The 21,149-nt window shown below is 35.0% G+C and overlaps 1 protein-coding gene across 9 annotated transcripts in view; it reads left to right on the forward strand.

Moving 5' to 3' along the window:
- Positions 1–20,468, forward strand: part of LOC105477589 (Cbl proto-oncogene B) — a 214,659-nt gene extending 194,191 nt beyond the window's left edge. For all 9 annotated transcript variants that reach the window (XM_071092487.1, XM_071092490.1, XM_071092491.1 and 6 more), the window contains 2 exons: positions 6,680–6,799; positions 17,269–20,468. In XM_071092487.1, coding sequence (XP_070948588.1) covers positions 6,680–6,799; positions 17,269–17,528 — 380 coding nt within the window. In that variant the 3' untranslated portion in view covers positions 17,529–20,468. The remainder of the gene's footprint in view (positions 1–6,679; positions 6,800–17,268) is intronic.
- Positions 20,469–21,149: the final 681 nt, after the last annotated feature.

Consider the following 21,149-nt stretch of genomic DNA (forward strand, 5'->3'; position numbering starts at 1 on the left):
ATGAAATTTGAGTGGAGACACAGAGCCAAACCATTTCATAACTGCTTAGGCTTTTATTCATATAGCTACATGTCAACACTGCTACATTTTGCTTTTTTTTTTCACTTATTCAAAACTTTGTCTTATACATAGACTTTAACATAATTTTTAGAACAATGAGTCATTCTAAATCTTAGTTACTTAAACTTCCTGATGCTAAGTTCAGGATAGTTTCTGGCTCTCCTGTCACCTTTTATATATGTAACTTAAGCCCCAGTAGATGAAACTTTGATGTTGTGGCATTTTTGAAAAATAAAGTCAAGCTCTCAAAGAGCTATAATAGAAGAGAATATTTTACACAATTATACACTTTTACCTGTTTTTGTCAAGAGAATTAATTGTAACAGGTTTTATTTATTTTATCTTAATTGTTCATTTCCTTTTATGTAAAAATCTTCATAAAGATACCCCTCAGGATTAACTGCCAAAAAATTACTAGTTTAAAATGAAAATGTCCCCTCTTATTAGCTAAAATGCAAGTTTTATAAACTGTTTTACTTATTTTATAGATTTGCCTGTTTTGTGTTTGCATGGCTGCCAGGGAGCTCAACAACAGTTATCCTTAACTTAGAGTGTCAGGCTAGCATGGGGGTCAGGGCAATGTTCTTCAAGCCTGTTGACTCTCTCTTGACCCTCTTAATACATAGACATATTCTAATTCTGTTCCAAATAATGTTGACATCTCTTACAATAAGTATTTCTAAAAAAAAAAACAGGCAACTTTTTTTCTTCCTTTTCCAGTCTTTCATGTCATTTACATGACAAATTTCTAGTCTGGTACCAGATCCTTTATGACTTTTTTTTTTTTGGGGGGGGGACAGGGTCTCACTCTGTTGCCCAGGCTGGTGTGCAGTGGTGCGATCTCAGTTCACTGCAACCTCTGCCTCCAAGATTCAAGTGATTCTCCTACCTCCGCCCCCTAAGTAGCTGGGATTATAGGTGTGCAACACTACACTCCGCTAATTTTTTATATTTTTAGTAGAGAGTGGGTTTCACCCTGTTTGCCAGGCTAGTCTCGAACTCCTGGCCTTATGTGATCCCCCAGCCTCAGCCTCCCAAAATTCTAGGATTACAGACGTCAATCACCCAGCGCCTTTATGTCTTTCATGGTGACAATTATTTTGATTCAAATTTAAAGCCATGTATATTAACTTTTCTCCTTTTCAAAAGAAATATTTTAATATTTTAATGCTATTACATAGTATCATAGAGCATAAAGGTTTTTTTGGCTGATAAATGAGCATTTGAGTATTGTTTTGCAAAGTATTTAATACATTATACTATCTAAAAAAATGTAAAAGATTCTTGATCCAGTTCTTCTCCCTAAGAATTGACTTTATTAAGAATATGCTACAAATGCTAAAGTTTAACTCAGTAGTTTTAGAACTATAAAAGGTAAATAAAAGGGACTGCTAAATTTAACCAACTCTGTGAGCATTTTGCTGTTGTTTTCGTTGTTCAGTCTGTGAAATCTTAGTCTGGTGTAATGATACATGTTTTCTAAACATTATTGAGATTTGTTCCTGAGGAAATAATTATTTCTAATTAAAGACAAATGATAGGTGTCTTAGGAAAAGAGGTTGAATTTTCTTATGATATTATACTAAGTACCTAATCAAGCCTACACTTTTATTCCAGCATTCAGTGCCCTGCACAGTTGGGCCAGGTTCAGCTTTTCAGCCTTATAGCTCACTGACTTCTATATAGTAGTGATTGTCAAACTGCAGTGTCCTATGTCTCTGCAAAAGAGCCTCAGGACTCTTGTAGGATCAAGGGAGCAGGGCAAGCAGAGCCAGGGCTCTCGTTCTTCTTTTATCTCTTTTTCTATTTTAGGCTTTCATACAAGATTTCTTTTGGCAGAATAGTAATGCCTACAGCTGTACATGAGCCATCAATTTTGGACAGGCCAATCATTTCTTAACAAAACCTGAAGTCCTCAACCAAAAAGCTTTACACTTTTTTGTCTCCAATCCCAAGGCTACCACTAGTGTATATGTGCTTTTTTCCATATTACAAAAAAGTACTTCCTTTTTGCTGGTGAATTGAAGTAGACGCCCCTCTGTCTACTTTGTGCCAGGCCAGGACTCAAGAAACAAAACAAAGGTTGTATTTAAGTCCTTCTCATAACCATAACTAGGTGTGTTTGTGCAGTGCACAAAATACAGTGTTTTGTCAGTCCTTATGCTACCTTTCTTTTGCTGTTTCTCTAACCTGTAATCTCATTTGAAGATCTTATCTAAAGTCACAGTTAAACTCTGAAAGCTAGCCAAATTGACTTTATTAAAGATAAATGAAAGTTTTATTCTTGGATCCAGAAATGCATGAGTAAAATATGAAGAAAATCCAGATCACTAGCAACAATTGTTGAAAAGGTTTTAGGGGTTTTGTTGACTACAGTCTTTATAAAGCATTGTCATGATAAGGAAGCTCATGCCATTTGGGACTTGAACTCACAGAATTCAAATCTGAGGAGTGAAGTCCTTCACAGCGCTCAGCGTTTGCGGAGACCAGGCAGACGTTGAAGCGTTAATGGGCTAGAGCAGAGGTTCTCAAATGGTATTCTCCAGATTCACAACATTAACATCTCCTGGGGATTTGCTTTAAAATGAAAATTCAAGACTTAATACATCAGAAGCCCTGGGAATGGGACCCAGTGGTCACAAGCCTTCCTGGTGATTCTGATGCATATTCAAGTTTGAAATATGCTGGGCTGGGGTATTCTCAAAAGAGTGCAACCAGGATGATAAAGTAAACTAGAATGGATTAAAAGAACTGAGAATTGGCTCAGAGAAGAGAAGACCTTGGATGTAGATAAGAGTTGTCTTTGGTTACAATATTTGGAAAAGAAGGGTTATATTTCTTCCATGTCACTTCAGAAGGTAGGAGTAAGATCAATGGGAAATGTTAAGAATGAAAATTGCATTCATCCTACAAAGAAGTTTCCTAAATCATTACGAATTGTTCTGAGTGTAGTGAGTTATCTGACACTGGAGGATTTAAACCAATGGTAGATCATTACACACTAAGATAAGAACGTGAGCTAAAGCATGAGGGCAGCAAAGAGAGGAGAACTTTGTTTCACCTAAATGGCTCTTCAAACCTTTTCTAGCAATTAGTTTCTGCTTTGATATACTCTATTAAAATTTGGGGGATAATCGATAAGTTTTCCAGGTGGTTTATGGACAGCCAGGGAGGAAATTTGCCATTGTTTTAAATATTTAATTTTATTTGCCTCTGTTTTTACACTTGGTAAAAATTTGGAAAATATTTCAGATAGTGAAGAAAAAAAAAATTAAGAAAAACATTCTGGGCCACGTATGGTGGCTCATGCCTGTAATCCCAGCACTTTGGGAGGCTGAGGCAGGCAGGTTGCTTGAGCTTAGGAATTTGAGACCAGCCTGGCCAACATGGCGAACCTCCAACTCTACAAAAATATAAAAATTAGCTGGATTGGTGACTCGTGCCTGTAGTCTCAGCTACTTGGGAGGCCGAGGCAAGAGAGCAGCTTGTGCCCAGGAGGCGGAGGTTGCAGTGAGTCAAGATTGCACCACTCCACTCCAGCCTGGGTGACAGAGCAACACTCTCTCAAAAAAACGAACAAACAAAAAAACCCATACTTCCTCCTACTAAAGATAATCATTGTTAGGTATCCTTCTTTATTTTTTTGTTTTTGTTTTTGCCTATGAGTATGTAAGTTCACATTTATGTAAAATTTATTTCTCATAGTACATGCTGTTTATAACCATTTTCCAGTTAATATGTCATGAGCATTATATATAATTATTAAATATTTGTATGCAATGTAATTTTTATTGATATATATTTCATTTCTTTTTTTTTTTTTTTTTTTTTTTTTTTTTTTTTTTTTTTTGAGACAGAGTCTTGCTCTGTCACCCAGGCTGGAGTGCAGTGGCCGGATCTCAGCTCACTGCAAGCTCCGCCTCCCAGGTTTATGCCATTCTCCTGCCTCAGCCTCCCTCCCGAGTAGCTGGGACTACAGGCGCCCGCCACCTTGCCCGGCTAGTTTTTTATATTTTTAGTAGAGACGGGGTTTCACCATGTTAGCCAGGATGGTCTCGATCTCCTGACCTCGTGATCCGCCCATCTCGGCCTCCCTAAGTGCTGGGATTACAGGCGTGAGCCACCGCGCCCGGCCATTTCATTTCTTTTTTAAGTAGCAAACCATTTCCTCCCAGTCTTTCCTTAGTTTTTTATAATCTCCCAGATAAGTATTAAATTTTCAGTTTTGCAATGCTATACTATAAATCACAGGCAGTAGTACTTTGCTTTTTAGAACAGATTAATACCTTTGTATGTATCCATTTATTTCTCAAACGCTTATTACTATATAAATGATAAATTGGCTGTGATAATTTCAGTTTGTTTTAATCCTGTGGATATAATATTTTTCTGTAGTTTTTGAAGTTTTGAAGAATTTATTTTAGAAAAGCATTACTTTACAAAATTTTCTTTTCAGGGACAACTGGTAATTACTGTACTCTGTGTAGCAATTGTGTTATATCTAATGTCTTTCCCTTTAAAGCCTGAATGCTTCCAACTTTATAATTTGCTTTAGAGAGCCCAGTTTACCCTATGGCTGACAAATAGCAAACTTAGGATATGATGCAAGATAGAAATGATAATGATTCAAAATAGAACCATAAGGAGGTATTTTTGCTATTTATAATAATATTTTGAGTGTATCTAGTACTTTTAAAATAATATAGTTTAATGGAAGAATATAGTAGAGTGGTATATTTTGTAGTCTATCTATTTATGGCTCTGAAATGTGTCCAGAGTTTACTTTTTAACCTTAAATAGATGATTAGAAATAGCATTAAGTATATTTGACAAGCCTATAAATTTCCCGTAAAGAAATAAGCAAGTGTATGTATTGTAAAAGACAATCTTTCCTCTGATTTAATGTTATATCAGGGGCATTTAGAGTCTACAAGAACCTGAAGTAAATTTTATGAAATATCTAGTTTTTGAAATTTGGGAGATTTCAAAATTTATGTTGAAATCACCGTATTTGTTTCCTTTGGTTTCTCTAACAAACCGAAAGATCAACATTTGTCTCTTGCGATTTATCTTCTCATTCCTTCCTAAACATATTTCTGGGAAAATAATGGAGCTGGACCATCAATTCTTCAAATATTGAAAACTCAAAATCTAAGAGTTATTTTAATCTTGAAATTAATGAAAAGAAGTTAAAGAACCTTGTCTAAGTCAGAAAGTCCTCAGCAAAGCTGGTGATAATTATTATACTGCAAAAAAGGTGAAAAGATAATGGCTTCAAATCCTGCCTTACATTATCCAGTCAAAACCTAATATAAAAATAGGCAATATTTAAGCATATGTTTTCATCTTAAATAATCAAATACTTACATATTATTAATGTCTAATGGGAGTGGAAGTTAAAACAGTGAAATTCAATCAGGTCTTCTTTAATATTTACAATTTTTGCTTTACATTAGCAATTCAGGTTTCACTGATTTTGAATTTGTGAACAATCTGAATTTGTGTGGATTTATTTGTGGTGGTTAAAAGTAAATATTAAGTGCAAGCTATTTGCCAAGAGTGTTCTAGGTGCTATGTTTGAGTTAGGAGGTATGATTCAAACATGAGGAGTAAGACAAGATCCCGGAGATCCCTGTCCTCAGAAGAATTGATGGTGCTTTCAGAGATACCGACAACATAAAAGTACTATGAGAGGAAAGCAGCAGAGCCTGAGATGGCAATGATAGTTAGATAAATTATTAGTGAACTGAGGTTTTCAGATATAATGTTCTTCTACTCAAAAAGGGAATCAATTCTCTAAGAATTTAAACCCATGTAATACTATGAATGTTAAACCAGTTGGATTTATGGTGTTAATGATTTAATACAGCAACGTTGACAAAATCTCTTTTTCTCCCTTTAGTTCCAGTTAGTAAATATCATATTTTTTACTGTTTCAGATGCCCTGTCTCTGACTGCCAAGGTGGTAAATTATCACATTTTACTGTATATTCAAATGTTAATTACTAAATGGCATAATTTTAACAATTAAATTGACTATTTTGTGAGCCAACTAACAACAATGATGTTAAGCATAGGATGCCCAATGTAAAATAAGCACCTTGTATGTACAGAAGATTTTACACAACTTCATTTAATCCACACACATCCAGAGTTTCAGGTCTGTTTTACAAATCTTGTGTGCCCAGTGCCTAGAGAGATCAAGTAATTTGATAATACTCTTACAGGGAGGATCCAAACCCATGGTTTATGTATGTTTGTTTGTTTTTTGCTTTTACTTTAGAACTTCTATATTGTACAGGTTGGATTGGGACAGAAAATGAAATTTAGAAACTCTTTTTACTGTCAACAATGTTATAATTAAACAAGATATCTGCAAAATATAAATATAAAACAAGTAGTCTGTATTTTCTGGAAATAAATGTGAAGAGCATATTTAAGCAAGTGATGAAGAAATTTGAAAATATGCAGGCAGTAAAAAATGGTTAATATCAGTCATGAACTTAATTTTCTAATTTATTTTTGAAAGCCATAATCTTCATGAAATAATTCTAGAATTTTTTTCTTCAGTCAGTCAACAGATCATCCTTTTAATTTGAAATTTGTTTTTATTTTTAAGATCCCTTTGTTGATCTAGCAAGTGGCCAAGTTCCTTTGCCTCCCGCTAGAAGGTTACCAGGTGAAAATATCAAAACTAACAGAACATCACAGGACTATGATCAGCTTCCTTCGTGTTCAGGTGAGTTGGCTAATAACAGTAACAATAATCCCTTATTGTTACATAGTGCTTTTATGCTTTTCATAGCACCTTCTTATTCATTATATAATTTAATGAATGTTGTCCACCTAAGAAAGTATTTTGATCATCTTTGCATTTTGCTTATGAAGCTTGCATTGTGAGAGGAATGGCTACAAAACTGCCTCATGGAAAAGAAAAATATCAAGCTTAATATTAGCTTTGATCACTCAGTGGAGCCACTTCGTTGATTCAGAATATATTCATTATCTAACTTTCATTTTGTCTTAGATTTGGGAAATGGGGAAAATCTCTTTGTACATTGAAATGCTGTTTTATGGAAATCTCTGTGGAATTAATACTGGCACCAAACTATTCATTTTCTTAGCTTATTTAGGCCTCCAACCAGTGTTCCACTGACAGCCATCAAATAGAAGGATGTACCATTTTCATAAATACAAGTCATACTCATAACTATTAATAACAGAATGCTGCTGCTTTGCTTCTCGAGGAGGCTTTCCCTGAACATATCTAAATAGCCCCATCTTCTGCAGTCATATTCTTTCCTTTTTTGCTTTTTCTTCATAGCACCCATCACTACCTAAAATTTTGTTATTCAAAATTCATTTGCTTGACTGTTGGTTATCTTTCTCATCTGCTCAAGTATTAACACTTTGAAGATAAGAATGTTGTTTGGTTCACTGCTTGTCCTAGTCAGTTCAGGCTACTATAACAGAATACCATAGATTGGATTGCCTAAACGGCAAACATATATGTCTCACAGTTCTAGAAGCTGGGAAGTCCAAGATCCAAGAAGTACCAACATTCAGTGTCTAGTGAGGACCCTCTTCCGGGTTCATAGATAACTGCCTTCATACTGTGTCCTCACAAGGGCAAGGGAGTACTCTGGGATCTGTTTTGTAAGGAAACCAATCCCTTTCATGAGGGCTTCACCTGCATAATCTAATCATCTCCCAAAGGCCTACTCAGGTGTCCAACAGAGTGCCGGCATGTGTTTCTTAGATGAATAGTTGGGGATGGATGGATGGATGGATGGATTTGAGTGGGCAAATAGGCAAAAGGAGGGAAGAATAGCCGATGTCTGTATTAAACTCAACACACATATCTGATAAGCACTATTTTTGTCTCATATTTGTGAATATCAGAAGTTTTCCTATATGAACTTTTGTCTTATTTCAAAATTTTTTTAAGCTAAAACCTCAGTTGATAGAAGATTTGCTAATAGTAATAGCAATACATTCTGAAACTTCTGAATCAAAATAATTAATGAGCTGTTTTAAGAATTGTCAGTACGGTAGTTCTTATGTGCTCGATGCCATGCTTGGGAGATGCAGAAATCCCTGTGTAGTTTTATATGTTTAAATGCTTGCATATAACTCAGGAAAGCATAGAAAATATTTTTAATCTTTTCAAATTTTGTCCGGTGTTCTCTTACCAGTTTGTTTCTAGTCATTCTAGGGTTTCATATATATCCATGATTAGCCTGAAATTCCAGTCAAAATAATTTGATGACAAAACATGAAAATCAAGAAAGAAAGACAGTATCTGACAGCTTCTGTATAACATAAGGAAGCATTTTTTTTAAAAGAAAATAGCATTAAAGTATAACTTCAAGCAAAGTGCTATGACTGATTTAAAATAACATATTCAGTACCACCAGCTCTGGATCAAAAGAAACGTACACTTTAGTTATGGGAAAAGTTGTGGCCAAAACACAGTGTTTTCACAGCTTCTTTACAGTTTGCTGCATAATAAGTGGGTGTTGTAGAGCCCAGAGGAACATCATTCACATATATGATTTCAAGCAGTGTGAATCCCGATTAGCATTACACTAGAAATGTCTGGAAGAACTTCAAATCACAAACCTTGTTGAAATATCCCCGAATAGCCATTTGCCAGAAGCCTGAACTGGTTTTTACCTAAGTAATAAAAGAATCCTGACTATTACTCTGAGGGCCCCAGCTAGCTGTGACATCAGATATTTCAGTCTACTCCCTAAATTCTCTTTACAAACACAGTCAACCACAGAAAATAAGATACTTTTTTCCAACAGATGTTTGTTTACATGAAGCTCACAGGCCTACCAGGCTGTTGACTAGTTTATTTCACATCAGCAGAGAGACTGAGCTTGCCTTCTAGATGAGGTCTTTCCATTCAGCCCTTGAGACTGAATGCATATATGCCTTTAGGATTCTAATAGCTCTTATTTTGCAGTAATTAATCTGTTTTTATTAAGGCCTTTTTAAGATGACCAAATGGGGGTTCTGGTATGACTGCTATACCTTATGAATTCAACTTCTGTTGTCACTTATGGCTGTGTAAATAATTGATAGTGACTTATTTATGGATAGGCTTCTATGGAAAGCATATTTCTAAAGAATTTTAAAATGTAGGTTCATTGATTTTAAAATATCTCCCTTGTTTTATCTAAAAAGTATGTCTGCATGTATACGTATGTCTACATATACAAAGAGCCTTTTAAATGTTTATTACACCCAAAGGAAAATATTTTATAGTTTTATTAAAGTTTTTTTTAATGTATAATTGAAATTTAAATATATGAACATATCATAGGTAGCCCAGATATAAGAAGAGCTTACCAGCGCATGTTAAATTCACATAGACTTGTATATAGGACAAATATTTTTGCTAATAATATGCTTGTTTCTCTACATGGTTGTATTATTCACATGGGGTTCATGTCTCTTCTATGTGTGAGGTTTTACAGATTTCCCAGTTTGCTTTCCCTTGTTGTAAGACATACTGTACTACAGTTTGAATACCATTCTTTGAAAACTCTAAAAGGCTTGTGTTAATGAAGTGCACCATCCACTCTTGAGGTGATTTTTCATATTGTTAGTATGTAGAAGGAAGTTCAAGGTAACACTTGAAAACAATGCTAGATTTTAGCACAACTCACATGTGTGTGAAACTATTAAAAGACCTTATTGCCAAATAAGCCAATCTCATTATAAAATAAAGGAGATCTCATTACAAAAGGAATTAATTTCAATACTACTATTAGTTTACTAGCTTAAAGGAGAATTGATGGAATAGTGAATAAATTTTATATTAGGACCAAATATTCAATAGTTTATCTCTGTTATGATCTCAGTTGAAAATCATGGCTTCACTTCACACAAGGATTGTAATTTTAAGGTAGATTATATGTCTTTAAGATTTTCTGTTTCAACAAAGGAAATGGCAATGTTGCGTTTTCCCACAGTTCAGCTACGTGAAATACTGGGGCATACAGACAGCTGCAGTTTGAAAGCCAGAGAACCTAGAGTTGTTTTCCTTACAAATCTAATTCTAAATAACCATTTTCTGTATATATTTAAAACAGTATATGTGATTTTTTTGTTTGTAATTTAGTTTATTAAATCATGTCCTTCTATAAGTATTTCTTTTCTTTTTTTTTTTTTTTTTTTTTTTTTTTTTTTTTTTTTGAGATGGAGTCTCACTCTGTTGCACAGGCTGGAGTGCAGTGGCTCAATCTTGGCTCACTGCAACCTCCACCTCCCGGGTTCAAGCTATTCTCGTGCCTCAGCTTCCTGAGTAGCTGGGATTACAGGCACCCACCATCATGCCCAGCTAATTTTTGTATTTTTAGTAGAGACGGAATTTCACTATGTTGGCCAGGCTGGTCTCGAACTCCTGACCTTGTGATCTGCCCACCTCAGCCTCCTAAAGTGCTGGGATTACAGACTTGAGCCACTGCATGTGACTGGCAGTAATTCAACCTTATGGCATAAAAATTAGTCCCAGAATTAACTGATCCAACTTCTGGTAGAATAACAAAGTTATTATAATGTGTTTGAGATTTCTTTTATTCGTTGATCAATTAAATTTATTTATATTTTTTTCTAATTCTGTTATTGTTATAGTTGAGAAGGTCAGCAGTCTAAGAGTTTTGATGTCTGTTCCAAGAATTGTGGCTGTTTTACTAAGTAGATTTAGAAAGTATGTTTCAAATAATATGTACAATATTATTTTAACTAATTAAAATCTGTTAAGTTTGTTAAGCGTATACTATAGTCCTGATGCTTTGCTAAGTATTTTAGATACAGATATATAAATTTTATGTAAGTTAATATATATAATTATATTTATATAGTTATACACTAAAATATAAATATTCATGTTATTTTATTTAATAATGTATATTTTATATTATCTATTTATAATTATACATTTATATATTTAATATTTTATACAAATATATGATTACATAATATGGTATATTATACATATAAATATAAATCAACATATTTTTACTGTGTAATATAGAAATAGATATAATTTTATTTCTCATAACCACTCTGAAATAAATATATACACACACACACACACACATATATATATATATATATATTTTTTTTTTTTTTTTGGAGACATAGTCTCACTCTGTCACCCAGGCTGGAGCACAGTGGTGCAATCTTGTCTTACTGCAACCTCCACATCCCAGGTTCAAATAATTCTCCTGTCTCAGCCTCCCAAGTAGCTGGGACTACAGGCAATTATTGTATTTTTACTAGAGACGGAGTTTCACCATTTTAGTCAGGCTGGTCTTGAACTCCTGACCTCAGGTGATCCACTTGCCTCAGCCTCCTAAAGTGCTGGGATTATAGGCATGAGCCAATGAGCACAGCCTGAAATAGATATTGTTAATGTCAATTTATAGAAGAAAGACAGACACAGCAAAGGTTAGTAACTAACTCAAGCTACTGCAGAAAGTATAAGCGTGACAGAATTTAAATCAGTTTCAGTTTTTAAAAAATTTGTTAATAAATAAAGTTTATGTTTTTATCCTATCAGCATGCCAAAATTAAGTTAGAAAAAAATGTACATATGCATGTCACAAGAATTGCTAAACTGAGTTTGGAGATGTTCAGTGGTAAAATCATGATAATAGTGATGGAATAGTCGTGATGACAAAGAAATGGAGGGTTTTAGAAATAGTAAAACTGTACTAGAGATTTCAAAATCTAGATTCTGATTATCTTTCACATGACCTTAGGAAAGCCACCCACTATGTACTTCCTATATTTTTCACATGAGCAAAATCAATCTCTGGTTCTCAGTCTTAGATACTTGTACAGCTGAGGCCTTTAAGAGTATCAGAGGAGATCTGAGACTATTTTGTTGGTGGTGGTAGTTTTTCTATTTATGCACATACTATATATACATTGGAAAATAAAAAGAAATTACAGAGAAAATAATAAGAAAAAGCAATCACTTATAACCCTATCAATAAGGAACATTATTGCCATTTTCAAGTGTAACCTTGTAATGTTTTGTCTATGCACATTTCACTTATGATCTCGAGATCAAACTCAATATGTCAATTCTGTCTCAATTCCATTTAAGAGTATTATAAATATTTTACTGCATCATTTTAAAAAATGTCATTTTAAATTATTGTTTGACAGTCCATTATTTTTATGTGCTATCAAATACATTTTTAACATTTTGAAACCATAACAGAAACCCTAACTTTATATACAAGAAAACTATCACGTTAAATCCCTTTGCTATTGTCTAGATATGTAGAAGCTCAGTGTTATACTTATTGTTGAACATGATCCAGTATAATAGAAAATGGGAAAATGTATTCATCAATACAATAGCATTTGCTGATTAGACACATCTTTCAAAATATAGACAGAAAGAAAACCCAACCCAATCTTTATATGATGAGGGGAGTAATAAAGGCTTTTTGTGGCAAAATAATTGACAGCCACTGAAATGAACTATTCTCAATTCTTTAAATAGAGGTTATGTAGATATACAGCATTGTGTCTCACTTAAAAAATTATGGTCTGCCTATGGGTCTTTTGGACACTGCTTTGTTTTTTTTTTCTTTTTTTTCCTAATAAGCTTTCTGTCCCCAGGAAAAATGACAGTTTAATACCACAGATGTGCTTAGTAGACATAGAGTTAGAGATATATCTCTATGTACTATGGCTCTTGGGAAGGCCACAAACCATATTAGCATATAAAAATTTTTTTTTTTTTCATCCCACGAGAACCAATGATTGCCCCCGCCTAGAATGTATGACCTCGAGTAATCATTCTAGGTATTATTCCAACCATGTTATGCTAATTCCCATGCCATCCGGTATTGTTCTGTATGTCACTCTGTTGGAGGCCGAAAGAATGAGGGTGGTGATCAACTCAGTATACTACTGGAGGCTATACGAGTAACCAGCAAACTGTTCTCCTAAAGGAATGTTGGGAAACTGACAAACTGCGTCTGCTGCCCAGAAGGGATGCTGAGGGCAGTCAGGACCCAGGCACAAGTGTTGCTTGTGATTAGGCACATCTGAAGCCTGTTAACAATAATGTGAACCTGTAATCAGTCAAGCAGCTGACCAATCATTACCTCCTCCCCCTCCCTGCTTTTTCTACCCAATAAATACAAAGGGCTGTAGAAGCTCAGGGCGCTGCCTTTGCTCACTAGAAGCAGGGAACTCTCTTCTTCTTTCCCAACCCTTTCCTTAAAACAGTTTCTTTTGGTTTTTGTTGTTGTTGTTGTTGTTATCATTTCTGTGTTTGTCCCTTTGTTCAGTCTTGTAGTGAGGGACTCAGGCAGTAACAGTAGTAACTGTCCTAATGACAGTCTCACGCAGTAACAGTAGTAACTGTTGTAATGAAGGTCTCCAAGTAGTAACAGCAGTTAACTGTGTAGTGAAGGTCTCAAGTAGTAACAGTAGTAACTCTCCTAATGATGGTCTCAAGTAGTAACAGTAGTAACTGTTGCAGTGATGGTCTCAAGTCGTAACAGTGGTATAGTAACTGTCTTATTGATGATCTGCCACATCACTCTGTTCTTTTACATGCTCAGAAAAGGAAAGCTGAATCAAAATTTACTCCGAAACCAGGGCTTCTCAAATCTTTCTTTCTCAAAGAAGAGTTTACAGTGAACAACAAAGGACTGGGGCATTACGTAGAAGAGGTCAATATTTAGTTTTTTAGTGCAAGACATTGTTTCAAAGTCTGTTTTATCTCAAAAATTTGTGCAAACTTTGTATTTTACTCCTTAGTGTATCTGTATTCATTTCAGTGCTTTAAAATATTAATGACCTTATATCCTTTAATCAAATTGGTACCCCAGAAGATGTACTACTTATATCCTGTGGCTCACATTCTTGTACTTATTTTGATACTGCTGTAATTAGTCGTAAGAGTTCAAAAATACCATGAACATGGATGTTAGCACTAAAACAAACACATGCTCTTCCAAAATAACTATTTTTAAGGATGATGTGTATTCAGGTACAGAAATTCCATAGGGTTGATAAAATTTATAGTTATTTCAATGTGCTCCCAAACTGCAATATAATTAACTTTTAGGGGAAGAGAAGATAGTTTCATCTTCATTTCATTGCTTCCTTCCACTATCCTAAACATTTGAAAGTGCTAAAGTAAATGAGGACCTGGTGTGATCCACTTTTAGATACTGTGAAAAAGAAAAGTGGAGAAAGTGAAGGCTGCGTCTGAGCTTTGGGAAGAGACAGAGTGATTGGTTCTAAGCAATTTGCTTTTATGGTCAATGCGGAAATGATCCCCTTTTTAACAACTAGTAGTTCAGGTTGCACCAGATCTTGCTTTTTAATATTCTTCTAGAAGGCTTTCTGTAGAATCAGATACTCACAACAAAACTTCTTTCATACTTCTCTGGCATTCCTGTTAATTTATAGTAATTGCTGGTCTATAGCATTTGAGTATAGCACTTATCATTATAAACATTAATTCATTGTTCTTTCTTTTTAATGGTCTCCTCAGTCCATATACTGTATATTACATTAATTCTCATACTACCTGATAGAAAAGGGATAAATAATACCTCTAAACACAGATATATAAAAGTAGATTTGGAGAATGAGAATTGTGAAAGTAAATTGCTTAGCCCAAGATCTTAGTGGCCAAACTGAGATTTAAGATTTAATTGCCAATTATACTATTTATTAGAGTCATTCCTGGCTGTCATGAATACTATTATTCATCCCACTTGTATACACAGCTGTTCTTTTCAAACATGCCTAGCATTCGTGTGCACATCTCAGTATCCTGGACAGACAAAATAACTTAAAAATTTCTTAGAAAATTACCTGTGGAAAACAAGTTAATTGTTTTCTAAGTCTAGGTACTTTTGTATCAAAGTCTAGGTACTTTTCTCATCTAAAAGTGTCTCAGGAGACATGATTTAAATATATGAATTTTTTGGTAATTGATTAAAGGAAAGCTTTCAATAATTTCTAATAGTTTTTGAAAATGATTAAAAGCAAAACACAATTTATTGTCCATTCCTTTATGATATAATGAAAATACTTAATAGGAAAATAAATGGAACTACAAAACATACTAAGAGATGCAATTTAGCAGACGATAATAGTTTGAGATGTTTAATTACAGATCCAAGAAACAGTATAGATATTAGCAAGGACCAGAAATTATATGTTCTTACATATGGGCATACTTTAATATACATTATCTACAGCTATAATATTTTTTAAAACTGGACATTTTATTACAAAAAAGGAATAATTTAAAATAAGACTGTCATCATGGCCAGGCGTCGTGGCTCACGCCTATAATTTTAGCACTTTGGGAGGCCAAGATGGAAGAATTGCTTGAGGACAGGAGTTCGAGACCAGCCTGGTCAACATAATGAGACTTCATCTCATTAAAAAAAAAAAAAGACATACTATTTGATGTGGAAACAATGCTTTTATCCTAGAGGCTTTGTTTTATATATGTTATATTGATATTGCTAGAATTGTATATAGGATGATATTTTTACAAGTTACCTTCTCATGGAAAAATATACGTCTTTTGATTTAGAAAGGAAAAATATTAAATAATACATTAGATTAGCTTTTATTATTTAAATTTATTATTATTGAAAATATCCGCTTACAGTATCTCCTGAAGCCATTGGGAAAGTTGCTGAGGCAGCAGAAGTGGGGAGACAAGATGGGAACATTAAGTACGAGACATTTGGCTTTTAACCTCAGATCACCATTCACTTAACTGTGTCCTTGAATTTGTTGTTTGGCATTTGTCAGTGGTCTAGGAGAAAGGTATTAAATATTGTTGTCTAGATAGTCTTCAATCCATAAGCGTATTTCATGACATAAAGCTGACATTTTAAAATGTATAACTGGACCAGACACCGTGGCTCCTTCCTTTAATCCCAGCACTTTGGGAGGCCAAGGGGGGTGGATCACTTGAGGTCAGGAGTTCGAGACCAGTCTGATCAATATGGTGAAACCCTGTCTCTACTAAAAAAAATACAAAATTAACCAGGCCTGGTGGCGCACACCTGTAATCCCAGCTACTTGGCAGTCTGAGGCAGGAGAATTGCTTGAACTCGGGAGGTAGAGGTTGCAGTGAGCCGAGACTGCGCCATTGCACCCCAGCCTGGGCAACAAGAGCAAAACTCCATCTCAAAAAACAAACAAAAAAAATGTATACATGCATATGTATAGTGTGTGTGTATATTTTTTGTCTAGGCTTTTGAGATAAAGTGCTATACATGACCAGGAAATACATGATGAAAGTGCCCTGTCAAGTTAGCTAGCCCGTGACCTGGGACCTTTTCTCTTTCCTTAAGGTTACTGTCCATTCATGGGTACCAGTGTCATTGGTTTAAATTGGAGGCTGTATTATCACCAAGGGACTGATCTAGAACCCAATTCTCTACTCCTAATATTTGTTCTAGGTTTGCTCGTTCTTGAGCAAAACTTCTTACATTGCAATCTGTATAAAGTGTTGGAGCAAAGCACTGAGTTTCCTTCTGTTCAACCTATTGACTACAGTAGAGTCAAAGCATCTACTATTTTGTTGTTGTTTTTTTTTCCTCCTAGCATCAGTAAGGCACAGATTATTAACTTGAAAAATCAGCTAGGAAGATGCTACAGAGCATCTGTTTTAGAGCAGTTCTGCTGTGACATGGATGGCACTCAGGACCTACGGGAATGGTCTGCCATGGATATCTGTGAGCTTGTAAACAAAGTTTCCTCTCATAGAAACCTCCCAAGATTGTTCCTCTGGAGAACCATCAACCAGAGCCTGTGCTGTAGTAGAACGTGAACTATATTGCTAAACAAAGTGAAAGCCTTCCCTTTTTAGATAGTTATTTTGATTATTTTTTCTTTCTCTATCTCTCTGACTACATACGGCCTGAAGAATAAAATGTGGACTAGAGAAGGAAATGTGTAAATTTCTCAGTGGAACTACCAACACACTGTACCTTAATTTTCTCTTGTTCAAAATGAGGATAATACTACCTATCCCACAATAGTATGGAAAAATTGAAAAAGTTTTATTTGTAAAGAAAACAAGAAATAGTATTTCCATAGGAAATGAGATAATGCTGTTATGTTGTCTTGCCTTCATTTTTATCTCACTGTCTAAATGGTATCTCTCTTTGAAAATCTACACAGATGGTTCACAAGCACCAGCCAGACCCCCTAAACCACGACCCCGCAGGACTGCACCAGAAATTCACCACAGAAAACCCCATGGGCCAGAGGCGGCATTGGAAAATGTCGATGCAAAAATTGCAAAACTCATGGGAGAGGGTTATGCCTTTGAAGAGGTGAAGAGAGCCTTAGAGATAGCCCAGAATAATGTCGAAGTTGCCCGGAGCATCCTCCGAGAATTTGCCTTCCCTCCTCCAGTATCCCCACGTCTAAATCTATAGCAACCAGAACTGTAGACACCAAAATGGAAAGCAATCGACATATTCCAGGAGTGTGGAAATGAGAGAACTGAGATGGAATTCAAGAGAGAAGTGTCTCCTCTTCATGTAGCAGCTTGAGAAGAGGCTTGGGAGTGCAGCTTCTCAAAGGAGACCGATGCTTGCTCAGGATGTCGACTGCTGTGGCTTCCTTGTTTTTGCTAGCCATATTTTTAAATCAGGGTTGAACTGACAAAAATAATTTAAAGACGTTTACTTCCCTTGAACTTTGAACCTGTGAAATGCTTTTCCTTGTTTACAATTTGGCAAAGTTACGGTTTGTTCTTGTTTTTAGTTTAGTTTTGTTTTGGGTTTTTGATACCTGTACTGTGTTCTTCACAGACCCTTTGTAGCGTGGTCAGGTCTGCTGTAACATTTCCCACCAGCTCTCTTGCTGTCCACATCAACAGTTAAATCATTTATTCATTTGGCTCTCTACCATCCCCAGGCCCTGCCCAGGTCCGGTTCCATTTCTCCCATTCACAAGATGCTTTAAAGGTTCTGATTTTCAACTGATCAAACTAATGCAAAAAAAAAAAAAATATTATGTGTTCTTCACTACTGAGTTTCTTCTTTGGAAACCATCACTATTGAGAGATGGAGAAAACCTGAATGTATAGAGCATTTATTTGTCAATAAACTGCCTTTTGTAAGGGGTTTTCACATAACATCGAGGAGCTTCCCTTTTTAGTTTAAGCTTTGTGACCTTTAATCCTCCATAGTCTCATGTCTGTCATCCCGGGGTATCACAACTGTAAAAATCTACAGTATTAGAAAGCAGCTACTACAGATGTGGAAGATATAACACTTGTATAAGACAATGCTGTACTGAAGTTATATAACAAGGTCCTCTGATACTTATGCCTGTGTTACTTTGAGGGATGCTGAATGAGAGGGCCCTCTCCCTGAAATATATTAACAATTCTCAGATAAAATTATGGGCATATCTTTTCTGAAGTGGAATTAAGAGTTCATTTCCCATTTGAGTGATTACATTCTAGCTCCTGAGAGCTGTGGGAACCAGTTCATACTGCAGTGGAAACGTTAACTCTTTGATGCACTGTTAAGTGTCAAGGCTACCGTGGCGATGTTTTTTGCAAAGTTCCCAGTAATTTCCTCTCTGCAATCAAATTAGAGTTCATATTTAATTTGCAGATTCTCTCATTCATTGCTCCACACTACTCTATCAAATCAGGTGAAAGAAATTAATACAGTTTTGCCTTTTTTACAAAATGGTGGTTGGTTCTTCAGATACCATGTTATTAGTCTTAATAAATCTACAACTATTTATTGAGCATCTATGATGTGCTTGGTGCTGTTAGGCACTGTGTTTTTAAAGCACAAACTCTCAAAAGCTGATTCCAGCGTAATGTTTTATTTTTGTTTTTCTGTATTTTTTATGACAAAGTCTGTCTGATAAGACAAAGCCTGGAAAGTTTCCCCCAAAGCTTTAGAATTTAGAATTAGCTGTTACTCATTTCTAGTGAGAAATTAATGGAGAAATGAGATAAAATCATCTCTGTGTAAATGCTTGAAGCCACAGAAAGTTTTCTAAATACGGACTAAGTGTGGGTTTGTGCATATTTCTGTGTCTCCTCTTTTCAATTCACACCCACTGTGATATACAAAGATGCATCAGATAGTGAGCCTGCCTTCAGGACTTGGAAGGACATGACTGAACATCTAGTAGATCTGGTGGAAATTAATGTTATACAAAGGACACGTAGACTAAGTTGACCCTGGGAGAGGAGTTAATGCATTCCTTTGCAAAGTGACATGTGCCCTTTTTTTTTTTTTTTTTTTTTTTTGACAGTCTTGCTTTCATGGTATGAGATGAGAACTCACAGGCCTTGGGTAATTTCTGCTTTTGTATGAATTTTTTCAGATGGTTCTGAGCTGGTTATGTCCCTGGAGGGGAATTTTTCGTCTGCCTTAGATGTTCTTCCCAGAAGTAGGTGTATGAGCGAAGTTTCTTACACTTTTAAAATTGTATTGGCACGTTTTCTTTTGCTTTATGAACCCCTGTTTTGTCACTGTGATTTTTCACTTGTTTTAACAGTTTCAGATGTTACCTTGGAGTAGCACAGTTTATTTTGGCCTTTTTATGATTGCTGCTGATAGGTACAGTCTAAAAGCCAAAAGTTGCCACTTCATTGTGATAACATTGTTATAACATTCCTAATAGATTAGAGAATGATGTAAAATAAGAATGTTAGAAAACAGCACATTCTCATTCCATTTATAAATAATATTTGAAAATTTCCAGTGAGAATTTAAAAAGAAGGACTGGTGATGATATAGCAAACCTGGACCTGAAATTTGTGGGAGGGATATCTATTTTGCAGAGAAGATTTACCAGCCTCCACCAAAATCTCTGCATCTTGTACTCAATAGCAACCATTAGTATTGTCATTTGAAAAGAATGAATCAAAAATTCATACAGAATGGAATGAAAAGAGGAAAACTTTCTATTAAACACTGTCAACAAAGACCCATTGCTATCCATCACCTATGAAATTAAACCTAAAAAAAATTTTTTTTGAGAAAATAATTAAATGTTTTTTTATTGTAAAAGCGATTGATAGTTGATGTTTGGAAGTGATCCAGACTTTGTTTCACTGTGATTCAAAAAGTTAGACATTCCTTCCATTTCTCAAGATTTGGTAACGCAAATATTTTTTTAAGTCAGCATTTCATATAATTCATAAAATTAAGACAAATTAATTTATTGATATCTGGCCAATGTGAACCCTTCTCACCCAACCCAAACATGTTCTGGAGGTAGAAGGACTTATCCTCGATTATATTCCAGTAACTTTATCGCCATAATCTGTTTTTTCCCCTAATGTATGATATATCCTCACCAAATTTTTCTAGAATTGAATAAAAGCAGTTTTTGCTTAACTTGAATTTCCTTCCACAAATACGACCTTCAGCTCTTCCCTCTCCGTTTCTCTTCTGCCCACATTGCAAATAGTCTTCATAATAGAGCCCTCATTGCAACTTAGAAGGGTCCCATTTGTTAACTCAGCATTTCATATACCAAGAACACTTGCAAAGATTTGTTCGTAATGTGAATTTTTTTTTTTTCAGTTCCAGAAGCATTTCCTACAGTTTGAACGTTACTTTTTTATCTCAGATTTTCAACTTGAAGCTTTGATTTGCACTGAATTAACTTGGTTAAAATGTTAGTTTCTCTTCAGCTAACAGATTTGAAAGCAAATTACAGTATATTTGAATAATTCAGGTACTGCCTGTTGACCTGGAATTTTAGTGATTCTGGGAAAGTTTTCCAGACAAAGACACCGATAGAGTGAAGGGTTTTTTCCCCAATTACTGTTTTATTGTTTTTTTAAATGCCTTTTTAAAACTTGTGTAATGTGGCAAAATAGTCACATCTTCCATTAATTTATATTTTCTTCATTCCTTTTCAATTCTGGTTATTATGTAACCTCAACTATTTTATCTGTTCTTTTAAGGTATTTTATAAAATGAACATTAACCAAATGCAGAGTTGGTATTTTATTTTTCAAATGAACACAAAAAATTTAGAGCATTTCTATGTTGTAAGTTTTCTTCTTCATG

Source organism: Macaca nemestrina, chromosome 2 (assembly GCF_043159975.1).
Source record: "Macaca nemestrina isolate mMacNem1 chromosome 2, mMacNem.hap1, whole genome shotgun sequence".
Classification (NCBI taxonomy): Eukaryota; Metazoa; Chordata; class Mammalia; order Primates; family Cercopithecidae; genus Macaca; species Macaca nemestrina.